The sequence below is a fragment of the Tupaia chinensis genome, unplaced genomic scaffold (assembly GCF_000334495.1).
Source record: "Tupaia chinensis unplaced genomic scaffold, TupChi_1.0 Scaffold000182_1, whole genome shotgun sequence".
NCBI lineage: Eukaryota > Metazoa > Chordata > Mammalia > Scandentia > Tupaiidae > Tupaia > Tupaia belangeri.
In genome coordinates this window covers 4,207,070-4,227,049 of record NW_006159657.1, presented here as the reverse complement: position 1 = coordinate 4,227,049, position 19,980 = coordinate 4,207,070, and the positions used below count along the sequence as shown (strand labels likewise).

Here is a 19,980-nt window from a genome sequence, read left to right as displayed (position 1 = left end):
TTTTTTTTGGAGGTTTTTCGGGCCCCCGCCAGACAGAGAGACAGAGAGAAAGCGAGAAATCACCCCCCAGGGGGGATGGCCATGCCGCAATCCCTTCTCCTCCATTCTCCTCTCAGGATCTTGGGCACGCATGCACATGCACCCGGTATGAGTTTCAAGCCACCGGGTCCAGGACGCAAACTGCAGTCAACTACATGGGAGTCCAGTGACATAGCCATTACGCTAACTGCTGGTCCCCCTTTCAGTTTCTTAATACATCAAGCTTATCACTATCCCAGAGCCTTTGGTCCTCATCTCTACTATTCTCTCTGCCAGAATGCTCTGTTCAGAGTAGTATGGCCACACGAAATTATCTTTCATAGATATTTGCATCATGTCTTTCTCCTTTGACTAGAATATAAGTTCTGCTTAAGGCAGAGTTGTGTTTATACTGTGCACTGCTCTGTCTCCAACGTCTAGCCCAGCACCTAAGGCACAGTAGGGGTTAGATGTTATGAATTAGATCAAGGAAGGAAAGCGTGGAAGATATTTTAATTTCAAGGTCTTTCTCCAAAACATTAGAAATAGGCTATTTCATCCTCTGGTCATCTAGTCCACTCTGCAAAAGACTGAGGGATCTGTTTTTTACTTAGGCTGAAGAGATAGAGCCTTTGTTAAGTGCCTTTATTTTTTCCAGCTGATGAACCAGGTTCCCTATCTCTCTGCCTGAAAATTTCTGAAGGCCTGGGTATTCTTCAGCAGTCTCAGCTCAGGGGAGGTAGGAGAAATTCAGGTAAAGGAAGCAGGGGTCCATGACTGTTTGGATAGAGCAGAAGGTTGAATGCTGACATGAGCTCCCTCCCTAACCCCAACTCTGGTCCGTGGCAAAGTGAGCAATAGCTCACCTTTAGCAAGCGTGTGCTTATACCGGGCACAACACTGTAACATCCTAAGGCGGTAGGGCTATTATTAGTTTTGTTTAATAAATGAGGACACAGGGGCTCAGAGAACTTTGGCAAATTGTCCAAGTAATAGAACTGGGATTTGAATTCAGGGTATCTGGCTCTACTGCTTGAATGTATGGCCACAGAGCTCACCACACATTTATCCTTTTCCCTGTATTAGAGAGATGAACATTGGTTATTTGGCAAGGATGTATCTTCAGGAAAATATTCCCAAACTAAGGAAAACAGAGGACAGGGTGAGGATTATGCACAGAAAACATTCATCTTGATTCTTCCTTTCATATCAGGAAGCAGGCATATATATTAATATCATATTTTTAAAACATCCAAATGGTATGGCTGAAATTTAGTGAAGCCCAAAATTCCCCCAAAAGCAAAATATGTTTCTTTTTCTACTTTAAGTAGGGGGGAGGAGAAAAGTGTTGGGGGTGTGGCTGGCCCCACAGGAATAATTTTCAGTGATGACAAAGAGCCACAGTGTTGGTTTTGGATCCTACACTAGGCTCTTGAAAGCCATCGTTAGAGCCCCTTGTCTTGGAAGGTAAAACTTCAGTGGTGAGATCTGGGAATGTCGGGAGAGAAAGAGGAATTAATGAGGATGAGAGCTGGAAGGATTCAGTGTACCAGCTTTATATAACATACAAATGAACTTCATCATTTCACAGAAAAATGGAATTCAAGCTTGAACTTATTTCAGTGCAGATAAATTTTGGAATTCATGCACATTTTTTCATAATATACATTTTTCCATGAACATTTTGAATATCCCCATATAACTATGTGAGCTGCAGAAAGGTTAATTTGTTGCACTATAGCAACCATTTCACAATCTACAAGTGTCCCATAACATCTGTGGTAAACATCAAATATATACAATAAACTTTCTGTAAATAAATAACAAAGGTTAGAAAAATGTACATCTGATATTTTTGACTGTAGAATCTTTACAACATGGAGAAAGGAATGGAAATGTTGAGAGCAGATGGATCTGGGTTCAAATTAGAATTCTTCTGCTTACAACTTCGAGACTTTGGGCATTTAACCTAAGCTCTCTAGGCTTCACTATAAAATTGAAAATAAAAGAATAAGGTCTGTGTGGCAAGAGGATTGAGTGTATTGAAAAGAATCCCAGAGAGTAACTTGTATCATGTTTAGTATAATATCATTGCTTGTAGTAGGTATTCAATAGGTGGTAACTGCTACTGCTGTCATTGCTAGAAAATAAAAATGATATGAGTATAACAAAACCTACTTTGCAGGAGTAAAAGACAGGCACGGCGCTCCAAACATAGCACACTGCACAACTCCTTATAGGTGTCTCCCATCTGAAAAGATGTAGAACACTGCTGCTTTTCTCTCTGATCAGGTATGTTCCACCATTTTCCTGGTCACATGGGTTCCAGCTCTGAAATAGATTTTCCAGGCTTCTTCAAAGATAAATTGTTGGAATTTGGGACATGCGTGCACATGTCCCTGGCATGATTTTCAAGCTGGCCAGTCCAGGACTCGAAAAGCAAAGTTGCCCATGTGGGATCTAGCCACCTTAAGCATCATACCACCTAGTTGGCCCTGAGTCGGGGTAATTTATACAGAAATGTTTATTTAGCTCATGGTTTGGGAGCTTCATGGTCAAGGGCTGTATCTGATGAGAGTCAGGTCTTCTTGTTGATGGGGACTCTTTGTGTAGTCACATGGCAAGAGGCAGAATCATGTGTGTGTCTATGTCTGTGCCTGTCAGCAAAAGTGATATGTCCACTTTCACTTAATCTTACTTGCTTACAAGAAAATTACCTGTTCCGAGAGTCCTCTACTCCCTCTTCTCACAGGCTCAAATGATGCTATGACAGCAACCAGCGAGAGCAGTGCAGGTAAGCACAGTCTGGAAGAGGTAGTGCAAACAGGCAGAGAATCCTGGGTCCCTGAGTGACCACTTGGAGTAGAACTGCCCAACCCACCTGGGTCATGGGTCATGGCCCTTGGGACTATTACATGAGAGACAAAAATACTTCTTTCCTTTAAGTCACTGTATCCATGTGATCTTTACTTACTGTAGGTCAGTATTTAACTTATACCGGAATGTTTTCTGGGTCTCTACTTTTTTTTTCCCCTTTTTCATAAGCTGAACTAAAAAGTAAAAAGGGGGACAGTTCATGTTGTTAAAGAAAAATACCCATCTCTCTCTCTCTTCTTTTGAAATACATGCTGTAAAGCTGTGCAGGTTCCCGAGGCTGTCTCAGCAGGCAGAAACAAGAAAGGAAGGAAAAAAGCCAAGCTTCCCAAGCAGGAGCAGGATAGGGAGGAGATGGGAAGATTTGTATTTATGTTGAATTAGTCCCATTTCACCTTGTTCAGGGTCCTCCTGCAGAGACATGAGAAGGGGAGATCTCATTTGAACCAGGTCCTAATGAAGCTTAGGGCACCTGACCCTCCCCGCCAGATGTTGTATCTTTCCTGAAGCCATGTCTCTCTAAGAGATAAAAATATAAAGTAGCACCCAAGAGGTTTTATTTTTATTTTTTTATTATTTTAATTTATTTTATACATTTAATCCCTGAAGTCTCTCAACAGGAGGTACAGTGCCTTTGGTAGGAAGGACTCTGAAACAGTGCTCGGCACCAAGCTGTCCGGATCATACCCTGAGCTGCCTTTGTTGTGGCTGCTGAAGCTCTATGTGAATCTTTTACGGCTAACAGTCCTCTGAAACCTCAGGCCTCTCATCTCCTCCCTTAGGCAGTCCTGCTATGTGCTTACCAACTTCTGAAAGGCTGGTGGACAGGCTTGTGTTCCAGCCATGCCTGACCGTAAGTTCCCCCTACACAATAGGGCTCTGGATGGACGCTGTGTTCCCTGTCTTTCCATGCATCTGCATTGCTGCTCTATTGATGGACATATTTCTTTTCAGAAACTCTTTGGTTTGTCTTCTGATTAGCCTCCCAAATGGTAAAGTTTTATACGAGTGGCCTTTAAGGTGAAGCTAATTAAAAGTAAGAAGTCTTAGTCCTACTTCTCTCTTCTCACTTCACTATAGTTTCCTGGGACCATCTCAAAGTATGGGTTCTTCAGGAAAGTCATGACATATTTTTTCTATGCAAAAAGTGCATTCTGACTTTCCTAACAACACAATATGTAATTATGACATTTAGGATCCTATGTTAGTTTAATGCATGAATCAATTATTTGCCTTTTTTCATATCTATACTTTTTCTGTGTGATTTTGAAATGCCTCAAGGGGGAAAATAAAAGGAGGATTTTGTTTCCCCACCACTGGAGTCTCAGTTCATCCATGATTAATGGACACAAACAGAAGTCTGAAAGAATGTTTTCTGTGTTTCAGTTGCTCTGTTGCTCCTCAGTCATCTTCATGAAAACAAGTCTCACCCTCAGGAAAGAGGGTGAGACTCACAGAGCTGAGCCTATTACCCATCACTCCAGCTAAAACCAGCCTAGGTCAGCCAACTCCCAGGCAGATGGGTTTACTCCACTGAGACCAGAGGATTCTCCCATATCAGCATAAATCACTGGCATATAATACTCCTAATCTAAATAAATGCCAAGTTAAATAAAATTTAAGCCATAACATTTTAGGTCATTTGTTACACAGTGTTATTGTGGCAATAGCTAACTGATATAAAAGTCAGTCATTCACTCATCCTAATTCCAGGAAGAGCCACAATACTCAAATGAAATCTACCTACTTTTAATCAATGTGGTTTGAATGGCAAACCTCTCTATTTCCCCATGGCCAAGTCACTCCCCAGTGACTATAAACAATCCATTTCATTCCTCTTACCATAACTACTTATTCAGAGGTGAGCACAAGCTAAGGCAAGCCAAGTAGAGTGAAGTCTAGGATCTTTACTTATAGAGATTGAGGGGGCTGCTATGGTTTTAATAATAGTCTATGCCCCTCCATTTATGTATTGGAATTTGGTCCCCAGTGTAATGGCACTGGAAGTTAGTGAGACATTGAAAGGTGAGGCCTAGTAGGTGGTGACTGGATCATGGAGGCAACACTGTCATGAATGGATTTTGTGAGACTAGTGAGTTCTAGCTCTTGCAAGAAGAGGATTAGTTCCTTAGAGAGTGGGTTATTACGAAAGGAAGATGGCTGACTAGAGTTCTTTCTCTCTCCTCTCTCTCTCTCTCCATATGCCTATCATCTTATATGTTTCTTTCAGCCATGTTGTGAGGTCAGAGTGATGCAAATCCTGTACCTTTGGCTCTTTCAGACATCAAAATTGTGAGTCAAGTAAATCTCAATTTTTAAGTTTGGTTTTTTTGTTTGTTTGTTTGTTGTTGTTGTTGTTGTTGTTGTTTTTGCCATAGAGTGTGTGTGCTTGCTGGACAGTGACAGAGACAGTGAGAGGAAAAGCAAGAAATCACCTCCTATGAGGAGATCACACCGCAATCCCTTCTCCTCCATTCTCCTCCTGGGATTTTGGGTATACACGCACACCTATGATTTTTCAAGCCTTCAGGTCCAGAACTCAAACTGTAATCGTCCAAGTGGGGGTCCAGGACCTTAACCATTATGCCACCTGCTGGCCTATAACCCTCTATTCTTTATAAATCACTCAGTCTCAGATATTTCTGTTAGCAACACAATAACTGACTGAGACAGGGATCAAAAAATAAACAATTATCCCAAAATTTCACTTTATAGGAGAGGCAACTTAACAGTTATTATATGCCAAGTTCAAAGACATCCAAATGGGTAGAAGCAGCACTGAGGCTAGGATACAAGTATATTCTCACTTTTATCAGGTTGATTTTCTGCTATTTCTCAGTGCTTTTTCAAAAAAGACAGCCAGCTTCTCTTAAAATGCTGTGCCCAGCTCCATTTAATAATTTATGTTTTAAATGCATGTTGAGTGCCTACTATGTGCTGTAGGCCTTATTCAAGGTGACTTTGGAATGAATGGGATCTAGCTGGCTTAGCCATAGGGGGACACACTTTTATACTAGTAAAATGTTTATTGCAACGTTGATGCAAGAGCATTTTCTGCAAACCAGAAAACCCTCTCCACTGGTTTATTTCATGCCCTGTGGATTACTAAGGAAGCTCATCAAAACTCCAATGCTTGCTATGTGCTTTTCAAAAAGAGCTGAACTCAGAAGCTGGAGAGATTTGATTTTTATTAAAAACATCACCTCACATCACCCTGCCCCCATCTTCTACCTACTCTGTACCCTACTGCTCACTACCAAACCAATATCCCAAATCAGGAAATTGCAAAAGCCGGAATCTCATGATGTTCGAAGCTGCCTCTAGTGAGTGTTCCCCCAGGACGATCTATAGGATGTGTGCACTCCGACAGAACTGCAACCCATTTACACATTTTCTGTTGCCTTGTGCCTCCTTTGCTGTCTTTTAGACACACATTTCTTACTGGATGACATCAATTTTCTTAGAAGAAAGAACGAACTAGGATTTATTGAGTACCTACTATGAGCTAGACACTGTCTTAGTCATCTACCTACATCATCTCATTTAAACCCTCTTTTAAAAAGGCAACAAGGCAATGCCATTCTATGTGGCAAATAAAGAAACTAAAGTCCAGAGATACTGAATAATTTGGCTGCCTAACTACTCTGCTACTGCTAATAAGTGACAGAACAGGGAATCAAATCCAAGACTGTCCACATCCAACATTCCCATCTTCCAGTGGCTCAAATCTCAACCAAGAAACAATTATATTTTAGGAAACAGCAATAAATATTCATGTTAAAAGGAATGCTGGGACATGAAGATTAGTGGTATAGGATAAATTGTGTTTGCATCTAGGACTGGGGATTAGAAAAAGGTAAGTCCAAACTTCAGTATACAACAGAATCATCCAAGACAGACATTGAAAAAATATTCTGGGACCCCCACACTCAGGGGTTGAGTTCCTTAGGAGTGGGTGGGCTCGAGATTTACATTCATAACAAGCTACTGCAGTGATTCTGGGTCAAGTCCTTCATCCCCTCTTTGTGGTCTGGGACTTGGCCCTGGGTGTGGTGTAATTTGCTTGTATGTCTTTCAGCAATTTTGGTTTCCTTGGGGGACCCTAATTTCTCATCTATAAAAGAAGAAGGGTTGAATGGAGTGTTTCTTCTTGAAAGACTCCATCACTATGACTAAAAATTATCTTGAAGCAAACGTGAATGGAAACTGGTCTCTTTCACACTTATTTAGCACGCATTATGCCAAACCCTGTGCTAAGACCTTTATTTGCCTTGTTTCATACAACTCCTTCCTCAACCCCTATGGAGAGTGGACACTATAATTGTCTATATTTAGCAGAAATGGAAGATGTGGCATGTGAGTAGCTCAAATAAGAGCCCGCAGACTGATTCCAGTCAGAACCAGTATGATTACATTACAGTACTATGTTGGGTCATTTTCCCCAAGTTCGGTGCCTCAATGTAGTATTGACCTATGGGAAAAGCCAAGGTCATATTCATTTTTTTTATTATCATCATCATAATGTTCTTTATATTACATTGGATTACATATAACTTTACAGTGTATTACATTGTTTTTTCAAAAGGGAATGCCATGCATGTCCGTCAGTACAGAGACATTAATCTCCCCACTTCAACATTCAATATCTTTTCTATGTTTTCCCCAATCATTATTTTTATTATTCTAATTATTTTTTAAAACAGTTCATTGCTATTTCTCATTTTGCTTGTAAAAATACTTTGCCCATCATGAAATACTTCTCAGACCAATCCAGTTAAGAATACTCATTTTTGAAAATAAACAGATTTACAAAGACATGGGTTCATCTTACTCAGGACAGTACTCTAGGCTTAAGGTGGTGTCTTACCTTGGTGAGTTTTTATTATTATTATTATTGTTAGTCACACATTAAATCACTATACATCATTTATATTGTGAAGAGACTTTTCCCAGCATGATTTACACCTCAATCCAGCCTAGTTGAGACTATTATACACGTCCTCCTCAACAGATAATAAATATTTTCTTTGTCCCACAAATGTCTTACCTCTCCATTTCCCCCCAAATTTCCTTTCCTACACTCTTCCCCTCCCACACTCTCTTTCCACTTTGTCTCTAGTGTCCATTACAATTTTAACTACATTTATGTTCTCTAGTCTTTCAGTCTCTACCACAGAGTGCGGACAGTCGGTTTATGTTAAGTGGAGACATACAATGCCTCTCTTTCATAGCCTGACTTGCTTCACTCAGCAACAAATCTTCCGTATTCATCCACTTTCTATCAAATTCCAGGGCCTTGTTGTTTTTTATGACTGAATAGTATTCCATGGGTTATATGTGCCTGGTGAGTTTTAAACAAATATGGCAAATAGAAAAGTTACCACAGCTGGGGATGGGTGGACCAACAACAGCAACCATTAGGGGGCAAACTGCATGGGAAGCCCTAGGTAGTTCAAAATGGAGAGTGCACACTGCCATGATGTTTGCCATTTCCTGTCCTTGCAGATATGGTTCTGCTCCAAAGGGAGACATAATCAATGCAGATGGCAACAGGAAACTTGTATCTTCAGGAATCTTGTCCTTCACACTGACCACTTCCTTCCTTCCTTATCTTTCCCAGATGACACTCTCCCCCAACCTGCTTATCTGCCCATGTTCTATAATCCCAATGTGGATTTCAGCAACATTCAGGCCACTGAATATTAAAATGGTAATTTGTTTTCATAAAGAAAAATAAATAAATAAGATACCAAAATTATCTGGGAAGTGATGGATTAGAGTTTAATAGTTTTTGTTACCAGGGGAATTTTCAGAGCCATGGGATTTTACTCATCTGATAATAATAGTCATAATAATACAGGAGTAACCTACATGCATTTAACACTTTCCATATGCCAGTTACTATGGTGGGTGTTTAAAACATTATCCTATCTTCACAGCAACTTAGAAGGTAGGTGCTATGATTGTCTTCATTTTACAGCTCCGGGAATAGTGCCTCAGAGATGTTGAATGACTTGCTGAAAAGAACCAAGACTAGCAAATGATGTGCTTAGGACTGGAACTCAGTGTGTATGAGTCTAAGCCCATTATACCCTGCTTGTCTTTTAAGAAGGCAGCAGATGTAAGAGGTAGGGCATACAGCTTCTTCCCCCATCTCCTCAGCTTGTTATCATACCTCACATAGACTTAGGGTTTGGAGGTTGAGTAAATAACACTACAGGCAGATCAATGAGCCCAGAAGAACTTGGGTTTGGTCCACTCTGTGATGTCTTTTCCCCTCCCCAGACAAGGCAGGATAAATAAAAGTACATTTAGCAAGACAATTGAAGTTATTCTGGTTTGGGCAGAAAACAGCTTCCAAGTCCTTGATTTTGCCCTGTCCTGAAATATTTTCTAAATACATCAGACAACAGGCTGATATAAGGACAGGGATGTAGATTGCCTCCAAATGCTGTCACGGGGATCATAATGGCTTTGTTTTTCACAGGGGAGAAGAAAAAAAAAAGTTTATGTCTCAAATTAGTAGGTCTGTCATGTTCCAAATTGTTTGCATTTCTAAAAATGGACTTTGACATGTGAACAGTTATTATCTAATGCAAGGCCCAAAAATCTGTCTCTCTCAAGGCAACAACTGGGTAGCCAGGGGATTCTCATTAAACACATGGATCTAAAGTTCTTTTTCCCACTGTGGGTAAAAGGGCACCACCCCCTTCTCTCCTTAAGGCCCCAGGATTCTCAACATCTGGGGTCCTGTCAAACTCTCTTCTTCAGAACCTTCATCCCTCAAAAAGATACCTGGGAAACTAAATTGGAGGGTCTCAGTTTCCTAGCACGATTTCTCTGCTGCAGTAATTTTCAAAGTATGGTCCCAGACTAGTAGCACCAGCATTTAGCTGCATGGGTCCCACCCAAGGCCTAGTTGATCAGAAGCTCCAGGATAGTGTCCAGAGATCTGTGTTTAACAACCCTACAGGGAATGATGATGTGTGTTCCAGTAGTTTAAATCTGAGAACCACTGGTCCTTCCTCCCTCCTCACGTCCACTCACTCATACATTCAGCAGCCTCTCAATTATCCCTCCATTCTATCTTCTCTCAGTCCTCTTCCCCACCCCAGGGCAGGTCACCACCCACCTCAAGAGCCTCCCAGTGGTATCTCCACTCAAAACCACACTCCCCTGAACCTCTCCACTTGAGAGTCAGAATGATCTTTTGAGAAGGCATATTTGGCCATGCCAGGACCTTATCTGGAGACTTGTAATGCCTCCTAATTTCCCTAGTACATTCAGGAGTTCTATCCCCCCCTCCTTGAATTGGCTACATCCTCCCCATGATCAAATTCAACAAAGCATAGAGAGTGAAGAAAGAAGAGACAATGTTTCCAGTCTATTTTGGAAAAATCTGCTCATATCCCCCCAAGTGGGAAACAGCTTAAGCATTAGAGTCAGTCAGACATGGGTTCAAATTGCAACTCTACCATTCAGCAGTCACATGACTTAGATGAGTGAGAGTTAAGCTCTCTCCAACATCCACATCCTCATCTCAATGTCTACACAATAGGGTCATCAGAGAATTAAGTGATAAAATGGATGTATAGGGCCAGCACTGTGTTCACATAATAATAAGTGAAAAATTAATTGTAATCACTGACTGGTCCAAGCACACAACTAGTTAACTCACAGACTAAAGTAGAATTTGTGAACTCTTTCCTTAACACTTGCTACTGCCTTGAGAAAATTGAAAATAGCATTCTGTTTCCCCATAAGGATCATGTATCCCAAGACCCTTAGGCCAAGACCTTGATTATGTTTGCTTTCCCTCAGAAGTTGTGTTCTTTCTCCCACATTTATTTAGCTTATGTTTTGCCATTTTGCTTTCCTAGCTTTTTTAGGAGAAAAAAAAAAATTTCAGTATGTCTTACCTGGAATGGTTTCTGATAGTGGAGTTTTATTTTATTCTTTCAGGCATCAAATATTGAAAAGAGAGGGGGTAGCACATTCTCTAACAATTGCCCAAGAACAGACATACCAAACCCACGTCCACATATGCACCACACGTACACACACAACACCTACGTAATAGAACTAGACAGACTTACAGGTGCCACCCAAGGTGAACACACATCTGCACAGGTCACACACAGACGCCAGGACGCTATATTCCTTTATTAATCAATATTGAATTTGACAACACCTGGACAAAAGAGCTACAAAAATCTGTACAGTACCTTTTGGTGACTTAAGTGTCGCCACTGCCCAGTCACCATCAGAACTTCCTAAAAAGATAACAATCAAGAGAGATGCTGATCCGATTGCTGCTGCTCCCTCATACACAGATGCTGCTGGCTGCCCCAGCTGCAGCCTCCAAGGGGGGTGGAACTTAGGGGGCCCAGGGAACAAGGAGGGGAGCCATGTGTGAAAATGCAACTATACGTGCGCCTCCTTTTGGAAATTCTCGAAGCAGTATCAAGTTAATGCCCACCAGAAGACCAGAGGAAGACCCCTGAAAAAGGCCTACACATTTTCAGTTAGGTAAGGCAGAGAGCGAATTCTTAGACAGTAAATCTGACTCTGGATATCCACCTGCTAAGAAAGAAAGGAAAATTTGAGTTACATGAAATCACTTTGACTAAAGCCCATACTCTGATGACAGGAGATGAATCTTGATCCTGTTTTATTGCAATCCTCCTCCAGAAAGGGCACATAACTAGCTCCATGGCCGAGGTTGGGACAGGCTGTGCTGACTGTGACTTTAAAGGCTGAGAGGCAGTTGCCATGGGTAGGGACTGCCTTCCCACACTGCCTATAGTTTGTGTTTGAAAAATACTGTTGGATGAATGAATGAATTCAATTTTCTCCACAGAAGTACTCTTTTCTACGGTATAGAAATTCCCTAAACACTAAAGGGATCAAACTTGTTATCTGAGAATCTCATTATGATTAATACATTGCTTTATAGGACAGACATGTACTTGGGATTTTCATTATAAATCAGTTTCTCCAAATTGAATTTCCCTTCAGTTGTACTGAATGAGCCCTGGGGGATCTCATATTATTAACAGAACCCCTTAGTGACTCCTTTCATAAAATAAAGGATGGTGAGAATGATCATGGCTCCCCTCGACCCCTTCCTTCATAGCCTTTCTCTGTAAGATTGAGTTTTACTTAATGCAGGACAAACCTACACGTGAGGCACTTCCACACTAGACGGAGGCCTGACCGATCAGCGTAAACTCCCAACTCTCCTTTCTTGAGAATCTACCTGCAACGAAGATGTCCTCAACACTTTCTGCACAACTTCCAGAGACGTAGCAGGCTGCCAGCTGAGAGGAGATGCAGGGAACAGTCTGTGATCTGAATGATTACAGAGCACAGATCTGGCTCCATTTAAAATGTTTCTAGTTGGCCTCCCAGGCATGCCAAAGGACCATCAAATTGCCATGTTCCCCTGCGGATCTGAACTCTACACTCTCATCACTCACAACAGAGGGAAAATTGGAGCGACAAGAGAGGAGTGACGAAGTTAAAATTAAGTGGGGCCCCCTCCCCCACCCCCAGATGACTTGGTGTTCCTTTTCCCTGGGAGCCAGGGTCATGTGGAAACAGTGATGTGGACCCCATATCTTCCTGTGCGGGTGGACAGAACCTGAGTAGCTGAGTCACTGACTCCCAAGAGGCCATCTTAACCCCAAATCAAATTCATCACTGCCCTGAAGGCAGGAACTATTCCTCTGTCACCTCTGTCCCCAGTACCTAAGATGGGGTTCAGCTCTGATAAGGCAGTAACAGGTTTTCTTTCATAAATCCATTGAAAATATGGATACTTAATAAGATGGCACATAGGCTACTGAACATGAAGCCTGAACTATATGTTTGGTGGCATTAGTGGATGCTGGTTATTTGTTGGGTGAAAAATTAAACATTCAACAAAAATGGATGAACTGGGACCAGCAGATGGCATAATGGTTATGTCACTGGACTCCTATATAGACAACCACAGTTTGAGTCCTGGATTTGGTGGCTTAAAACTTATGCCAGGCACCTGTGTGTGTGTGTGTGTGTGTCCAAAATCCCAAAGAGGAGAATGGAGAAGGGATCGTGGAGTGACCATCACCCTTGAGGAGTGATTTCTTGCTTGCTGTCTCTGTCTCTCCAGCAAGTGCAAGTGCTCTATAGAAAAAAAAAAAAAAAAAGGAAAAAAAAAAAAGAAAAAGGAAAAAAGAAAAAGAAAAAAAAATCTCTCTCTAAAAAAAAGAAAAAAGACTGGATAGACCTAAGGTATTGAAAGGAAGAGGATATGAGAAAACTTTCAGTGTGATGAAAATATGTCTTATCTTCATGGGAATGTGGTGACCCAAGGCTATCCATTTTTCAATAACCACACTACAGTAAAATTATGATCTATATATTTCACTGTATGTAAATTATACCTCCACTACAGTACACCTCAGATTTGTCACACCTTCCTTGCACTCAGCATCATGAGAAAACTTTTACCTTCAAAAAAATGCAATTAAAACCTTAGTAAGTTTCCCTAAAAAATGGGGAAATGGGCCTCTCCAACATTTGTTTTGCCTGCCTATGTCCTTCAAATGCCCGAAATTGCTCTGTGGAAGATAGCATCATTTCATAAAAAGAACATAGGATTCTAAGTCAGGTAATCTTGAAATGAGCCTTTTACTAAAAATGTGACTTTGGGAAAATGACTTAACGATATACTGAGTCTCAATTTCCCCATCTACAGAACCATAGGCTGAATGCCTGCCTTTGAGAGGTGCTGTGTGGAAGGTCAGTGATATTAGCCCCCTTGCTGCCCTAACTTGAAAAAAATTAAAGTAGTAGAGGTCACTTAGTGGCTGAGGGCCTTGTCCATCTCTTAGGAGTTTCATACATGATTCCTTTGTGAACAATGAAGAAGGAATTACTACCACATAGAAGTGCATCATTACTAGGACTTTAAAAAGTGCTATTGGAAACCATGATGTGATTCTGACCAAATAGTCAAGGTTCTGTTAAATAGCAACAGAGAATATTTTCTTCTTAAACTTTTTAACTGGAAATAAAGCCTATATATGGAATTTTAGCCATGTTGTTGATACTTTCTTTCTCTTTCTTATACTGGGTGGCCAAGTTTGCATCTAAAAGGCACATGGAACCTACAGTGGCTTAGGAGTTCAACTCTCAGAAACTTAGACAAAAAACTCAATGACAGGTTGATAGAAGATAGGTGCCAATGTGCAGGCTATGTTGTTTGCAAAGCTCATCGGGGATGATTTAAAAGCATGGTCTTCCTCCAGTTCTGAAGGCAAGAGTACACCCTCTGGACCATGAAGTGACCCTGAGAGTACTTTTCCAAAACACTTCTCTCTTCCAAACATTGACCTTTGAAGAGCCACAAGGCAATGTATTCTCACATTGTAACCCCCATCACACCAGCAGCTTAGGCCAGGGGACTTGTGTGCTTAACTGAATTTTCAGGTTACATTTTGGCTAAGTCTATAACAAGACACACTTGTCAACTTCAACCTTGGTGGAGATGTTTTTAAAATGTATAAACCCACATTTTTGTCTTAGTCAGGAGAGTCAAATAAAGGTTCAAGTGTAACTGAACCTTTCTTTGATGGAATAAAGAACTCATGTGTCTGAGCATCGACACATTGTCTAGACCATAGATGGGGACGCGGACCACAGTCGACTACATGGGAGTCCAGCGACATAGCCATTACACTAACTGCTGATCCCCAGACCATAGAGGGGGAAAGTGATGAGGTCTAGGTTGATTTTCTTGGCCATTAAGACAGGTCAGAAGAGATATTCTTTGTTTTTTCTTGTTTTGTTTTGTTTTGGTATACATGATTCCTTTGTGAACAATGAAGAAGGAATTACTACCACATAGAAGTGCATCATTACTAGGACTTTAAAAAGTGCTATTGGAAACCATGATGTGATTCTGACCAAATAGTCAAGGTTCTGTTAAATAGCAACAGAGAATATTTTCTTCTTAAACTTTTTAACTGGAAATAAAGCCTATATATGGAATTTTAGCCATGTTGTTGATACTTTCTTTCTCTTTCTTATACTGGGTGGCCAAGTTTGCATCTAAAAGGCACATGGAACCTACAGTGGCTTAGGAGTTCAACTCTCAGAAACTTAGACAAAAAACTCAATGACAGGTTGATAGAAGATAGGTGCCAATGTGCAGGCTATGTTGTTTGCAAAGCTCATCGGGGATGATTTAAAAGCATGGTCTTCCTCCAGTTCTGAAGGCAAGAGTACACCCTCTGGACCATGAAGTGACCCTGAGAGTACTTTTCCAAAACACTTCTCTCTTCCAAACATTGACCTTTGAAGAGCCACAAGGCAATGTATTCTCACATTGTAACCCCCATCACACCAGCAGCTTAGGCCAGGGGACTTGTGTGCTTAACTGAATTTTCAGGTTACATTTTGGCTAAGTCTATAACAAGACACACTTGTCAACTTCAACCTTGGTGGAGATGTTTTTAAAATGTATAAACCCACATTTTTGTCTTAGTCAGGAGAGTCAAATAAAGGTTCAAGTGTAACTGAACCTTTCTTTGATGGAATAAAGAACTCATGTGTCTGAGCATCGACACATTGTCTAGACCATAGATGGGGACGCGGACCACAGTCGACTACATGGGAGTCCAGCGACATAGCCATTACACTAACTGCTGATCCCCAGACCATAGAGGGGGAAAGTGATGAGGTCTAGGTTGATTTTCTTGGCCATTAAGACAGGTCAGAAGAGATATTCTTTGTTTTTCTTGTTTTGTTTTGTTTTGGTTTTTTTTTTTGCTTGTTTTATCAGACCCCTGACATGAGTTAACTTCCATATTTGTCCTTTCCATCTGACTGGAGGGAAAAATATCCAATTCTTTCTTCCTCGAGAATTCACATGCATGATATTCCTACAATGCCATGTAACATAGAATTTGGGCAATTGCATGTTAATCAAGGTACCAGTGTATCTTAAAGATTGAGGAAGAAAATGACCTGCAAATAACTCTGATTTTGAGAGTTAACATGTGCAGAATGTAGTGTGGGCTGACTATGTTCCAGGCTAAGACCTTTACATGCACTATATCATTCACTCTTCCAAGAGTTTTGTATAATTATTATTATCTCTATTTTACAGATTGTAAAACTGAAACCTAAGGTTAATTTCTGCAATTATTTAATAAGTGTCTGAGGTAGGTCTTAAACTCAGTCCTGACCTGCTCCTGAGGCCATATTACATTCTGCTATCATGCAGATAATCTTGGGCTCTTGACTGGATGTGGTGTCTATCACATGATATTATTCACTGATTCTACAAATATGTTTGAGAGCACTTGCCTCACATAGTACTTGATTCCGCTGACACATTCATGAATGGGATATAATTGGTTCATGCCTTAGTAGGATCTGTAATCAAGGGACCCCAGACTAAATGTTCGGGGAATGAGTGAATGAGTTGAATAAATGATAATTCAGCCCCATCGTCTTTTCTTATACAGAGTTCTCTATGACCTTGACATATCCCTAGTGTGTGCTCATCATGTGCTGATGGTGGGCAGAGAGCCCTTGGGAACAGGGACCATGCTGTAGTCACATGCTATGTGAGTCCATACAGTGTGTGCCCAAGTCCCTGAACTGAAGAAGGAAACATTAAAAAGGGTGATTTCAACAAGCGAACATAAGTAAAATATAATAGAAAAGAATGAAGGTTTGGGGAGGATTTGTCTCAAGAACAACCAACAGTTCTCATCCTTTTTTTCAAATCTTTCTTTCCGCCAGAGTTGGCAGGGAGTGAATGGGACAATTTTAATGGCCCACAGGTATTCTAATAACTAGAATGAGTGGATGTACCTAATTTTCTAATTTTAAAATTAGAGAGGAGCTTGGAAACCATATAGTTCAGCTTCTTCATTTTTCATACCAAAAAGCTGAGGTTCAAAAGTTTCAATGAGTGGTTCAAAGTCACAGCTAAGTAAGATTAGAGCTTGGGCTGAGAAAGAAACTCTCATTATCTGCTCAATATTTTAGCCTCAATATTAAAGCCTCCAAGAGAAATTTATTTTCCAGAGATATTTTTAAACTTGTCAGTTCACCCTCAAGTCTATCTAACCTTCCCTTTATTCACTGGATTGAAATTTTTAGAAAGTGAGTGTGGTTATCAAAGGTGGTAGAGTTTCAACAGCAAACCATCTTTTAAACAGCTTCTCTGGGGTGGTAATGATTTCATTAATGAAATGCATTTCATCATTCACACCATGATCACATTATGCCTTAATAAAGAACTCTTGAAAGAACATTATAGAAGTTGCATTTCATTATGGAGGCAGATGCCAGACTCGTGGGTAACCCATTGGGTCAAGCAGGCCCTCAGTCTGCTCCATATTGGCCCTCCACTGACTAGAGACTCACAAGACCAGCTATGACTCAAATAAAGTCCCATGAATTCCCACAATAGTCAGAAATGAGATGTAGAGAGTAATCAAGCTCATAAACCATATCCAGGACTTGGGAGGATGCCCCAACTGAGACCTTTCAGAATTCTCTAGGAGACATAAGGGTGCTTCTTTACAAATTCTTCTTTGATTTTTGTCAAAGATAAGCTCATTCATTCATTCAACAAGCATTTCACAAATTCCTGATTTGTGAAATGAAGAGTTACTCAAAGAGTATCAAATAATTCCCAGGCTGCAAACTTAATTCCAAATGTATGGCAGAGAGCTGTTATGTAAAGTATCCTCATAGAAATCTTTGAGAGAATCAAGAAAGCCTGCTGGAGTATCCATCCGTTATTTTGCTCAAAGAGCTACGGGACGTTTGGGGGAGGAGACTGCGCCTGAGCAGTCTGGACCCGTGGGACCAGCTCAAAAAGAAAAAGGCAACTGGGTTTACTTCTATTTCATGCCTAAAGAGAAATGCAGACATTGTTTATCAAGGCTCAGAAAGGGAGGCAGGTCACCAAATAGTGTGTGAAGGCTTCTGCAGTTAGATCAGTGAAGATGCTCTAACTCTTGCTCTCCTAGGCAACAGCCCTCATCCCTTCCTGGTAATATCTGAATATATTTGAATATGCTTAGGGTGCATATGCTATGCAAACACACAATACGGAACAGAGGAATCTATGGGTATAGGCCATAATAAGAGTTGCATAGGGCATAGTAACTGATGAAAACATGAATTACTAGTGTGGAAGACCTTTTGAGGCTTCAGACTTAGAAAGTCTGTCAGTCTACAAAACCTATGTCCTTGATATTATTGATGTGGCTCAACCCCTGTTTGAATAATTTAATTAGGACGTCCTAGGAGATTGCAGAACATGAATAAAGACAGAATTCGGGTGCAAACACTTACTAAGCATCTGGTATGTCCTGCTATGCATACCTTATAAAACTGATGTGTGTAAACCATGGTTACCACAAACCTCACAGGTACACTGTAGGGTCTGTGTTTAGGGTTCTGGTGTCAGTTATAATAGAATCAGGATGTCTCATACTGGAAACAATGAGCACATATCTCCCATCCCATGTCTAATGAGGGATGTGACAGTGGGAGAAGAAAAGAGGATAAACAGTTCCTAATAAAGTACATAGTCTGAGGGGTCTTCTGGCAGCCAAAAGTTTTCCAGAAACCAAAAGTATGTGGGAATAAAGAAATAAGGAAATCTCATAAATAGCTAAAGAGTAGGAGGACCTCAACTAATAAAGTGGAATTTCACCCAAAGTGAGTTGTTTCATTACTTTGGGACTTCTGACAGTCACTTTTACCAGGAAGGAGAGGACTCCACTTGAAATGCTTAAAGAGAATGTTTAAAGTCACTTAAAAAGGAGCTGTTTCCCATAAGATCTGAGCATGCTACGAGAGGGAAATCAGCAAAGGATTTACCCATCAGCCACAAAGTAACAATCCAGTGGGGGTCTGGAGAAAGGAGGTGACTAATACACGTTGAATTAAGGTTCTTTACCACACCATGGTATGAGTCTCTCACTTTATTCTCATAGGTACCTCTGTGCCTGTTTTACAGATTTCAAGACTGAGGCCTAAAGAAAGAGTAATGTTGCCCAGTCACATAGGTAGTACATAGAGCTGGAATCTGAACTTACATTTGTCTGACTCTTACCAGCTCAGCAACAGATAACCTCAAAAAAGGAACAGGTTAAGTGAAAACCCTGGCTTAAAAAAAATCTCTCCTATGAGAGAGGGAGAACTCCCAGGACATAGTGAGAAGGAAAGGAGGAGAATTTCCTCCTGTATTGAGAACACGCAAGAATCTAGAGAGCAAGAAAAGAACTTAGAAGAGGAAGTTCAGAGCAAGCACTCAAGACAGGGTATTATTTTCCTGGATATTGGACTGATGAAATGGTTTTCAGCAATGACTCTCAGACCTGGTTTCACATTATAAATATTGGAGAGCTCTTTTTAAAATGCCCATGTCTGAACTCCACCATCAGCCAGTTCAGTCAAAATCTCTAGGGTAGGATGGCTCTCGGGAAGATTCTGTAATATACATCCACGGTTGAGAACTATTGTTTAGGAAAACCTGAGGTTGCCACAGCCAATCGCAAATCAGGAATCACTAGCTTTGCTGTGACCTCTGCTTCCATCCAATGGAACCCTTTTACGGGCAAACTGTTCAGGAGCCTCGGTCACTGTCAGGGTTCCTGTCACACTTGCTGTGTGTGCGTGGGTGGGGAACGGACTGAAGGAGATCCAGGGCAGAAGCAGCAGCACTGGCTCTGGGTTCAGTTCTCAGCACTGTCGCTCGCTGATGTTTGATTTTGGGAAAGTTAAGTTAGCCTCTTAGTCCCTGTTTCCCGATCTGCAATTGCCCTCTTCTTTGGATCACTGTAAGAAAATGAGACAGTGCATGTCAAGGGTCTAATGCAGTGTCTTGCACTTGGAAAGAGGGCAATTAACATTATTTCAGCTGCCTGACTCAGTACATATTTACATCTTGAAAGCAGAAGCTACCCAAATAGGAATGTGCAATATTCCTGACTGAATATTGTTTTCTGACTTCTCAGAGATGGGATGGGCTGTGTGGGTGAAGAGTGTCACTAACTAAAGTGTGAGGCA

At 40.9% G+C, this 19,980-nt stretch overlaps 1 protein-coding gene across 1 annotated transcript in view; it reads right to left on the bottom strand.

Moving 5' to 3' along the window:
• SHISA9 (shisa family member 9) overlaps positions 1-19,980 on the bottom strand; it is a gene marked incomplete at its 5' end in the record, with an annotated part of 305,570 nt that overhangs the window by 7,134 nt on the left and 278,456 nt on the right. The window contains 1 exon segment of the mRNA XM_006172096.1: positions 11,118-11,165. Within this exon segment, the coding sequence (XP_006172158.1) occupies positions 11,118-11,165 (48 nt within the window).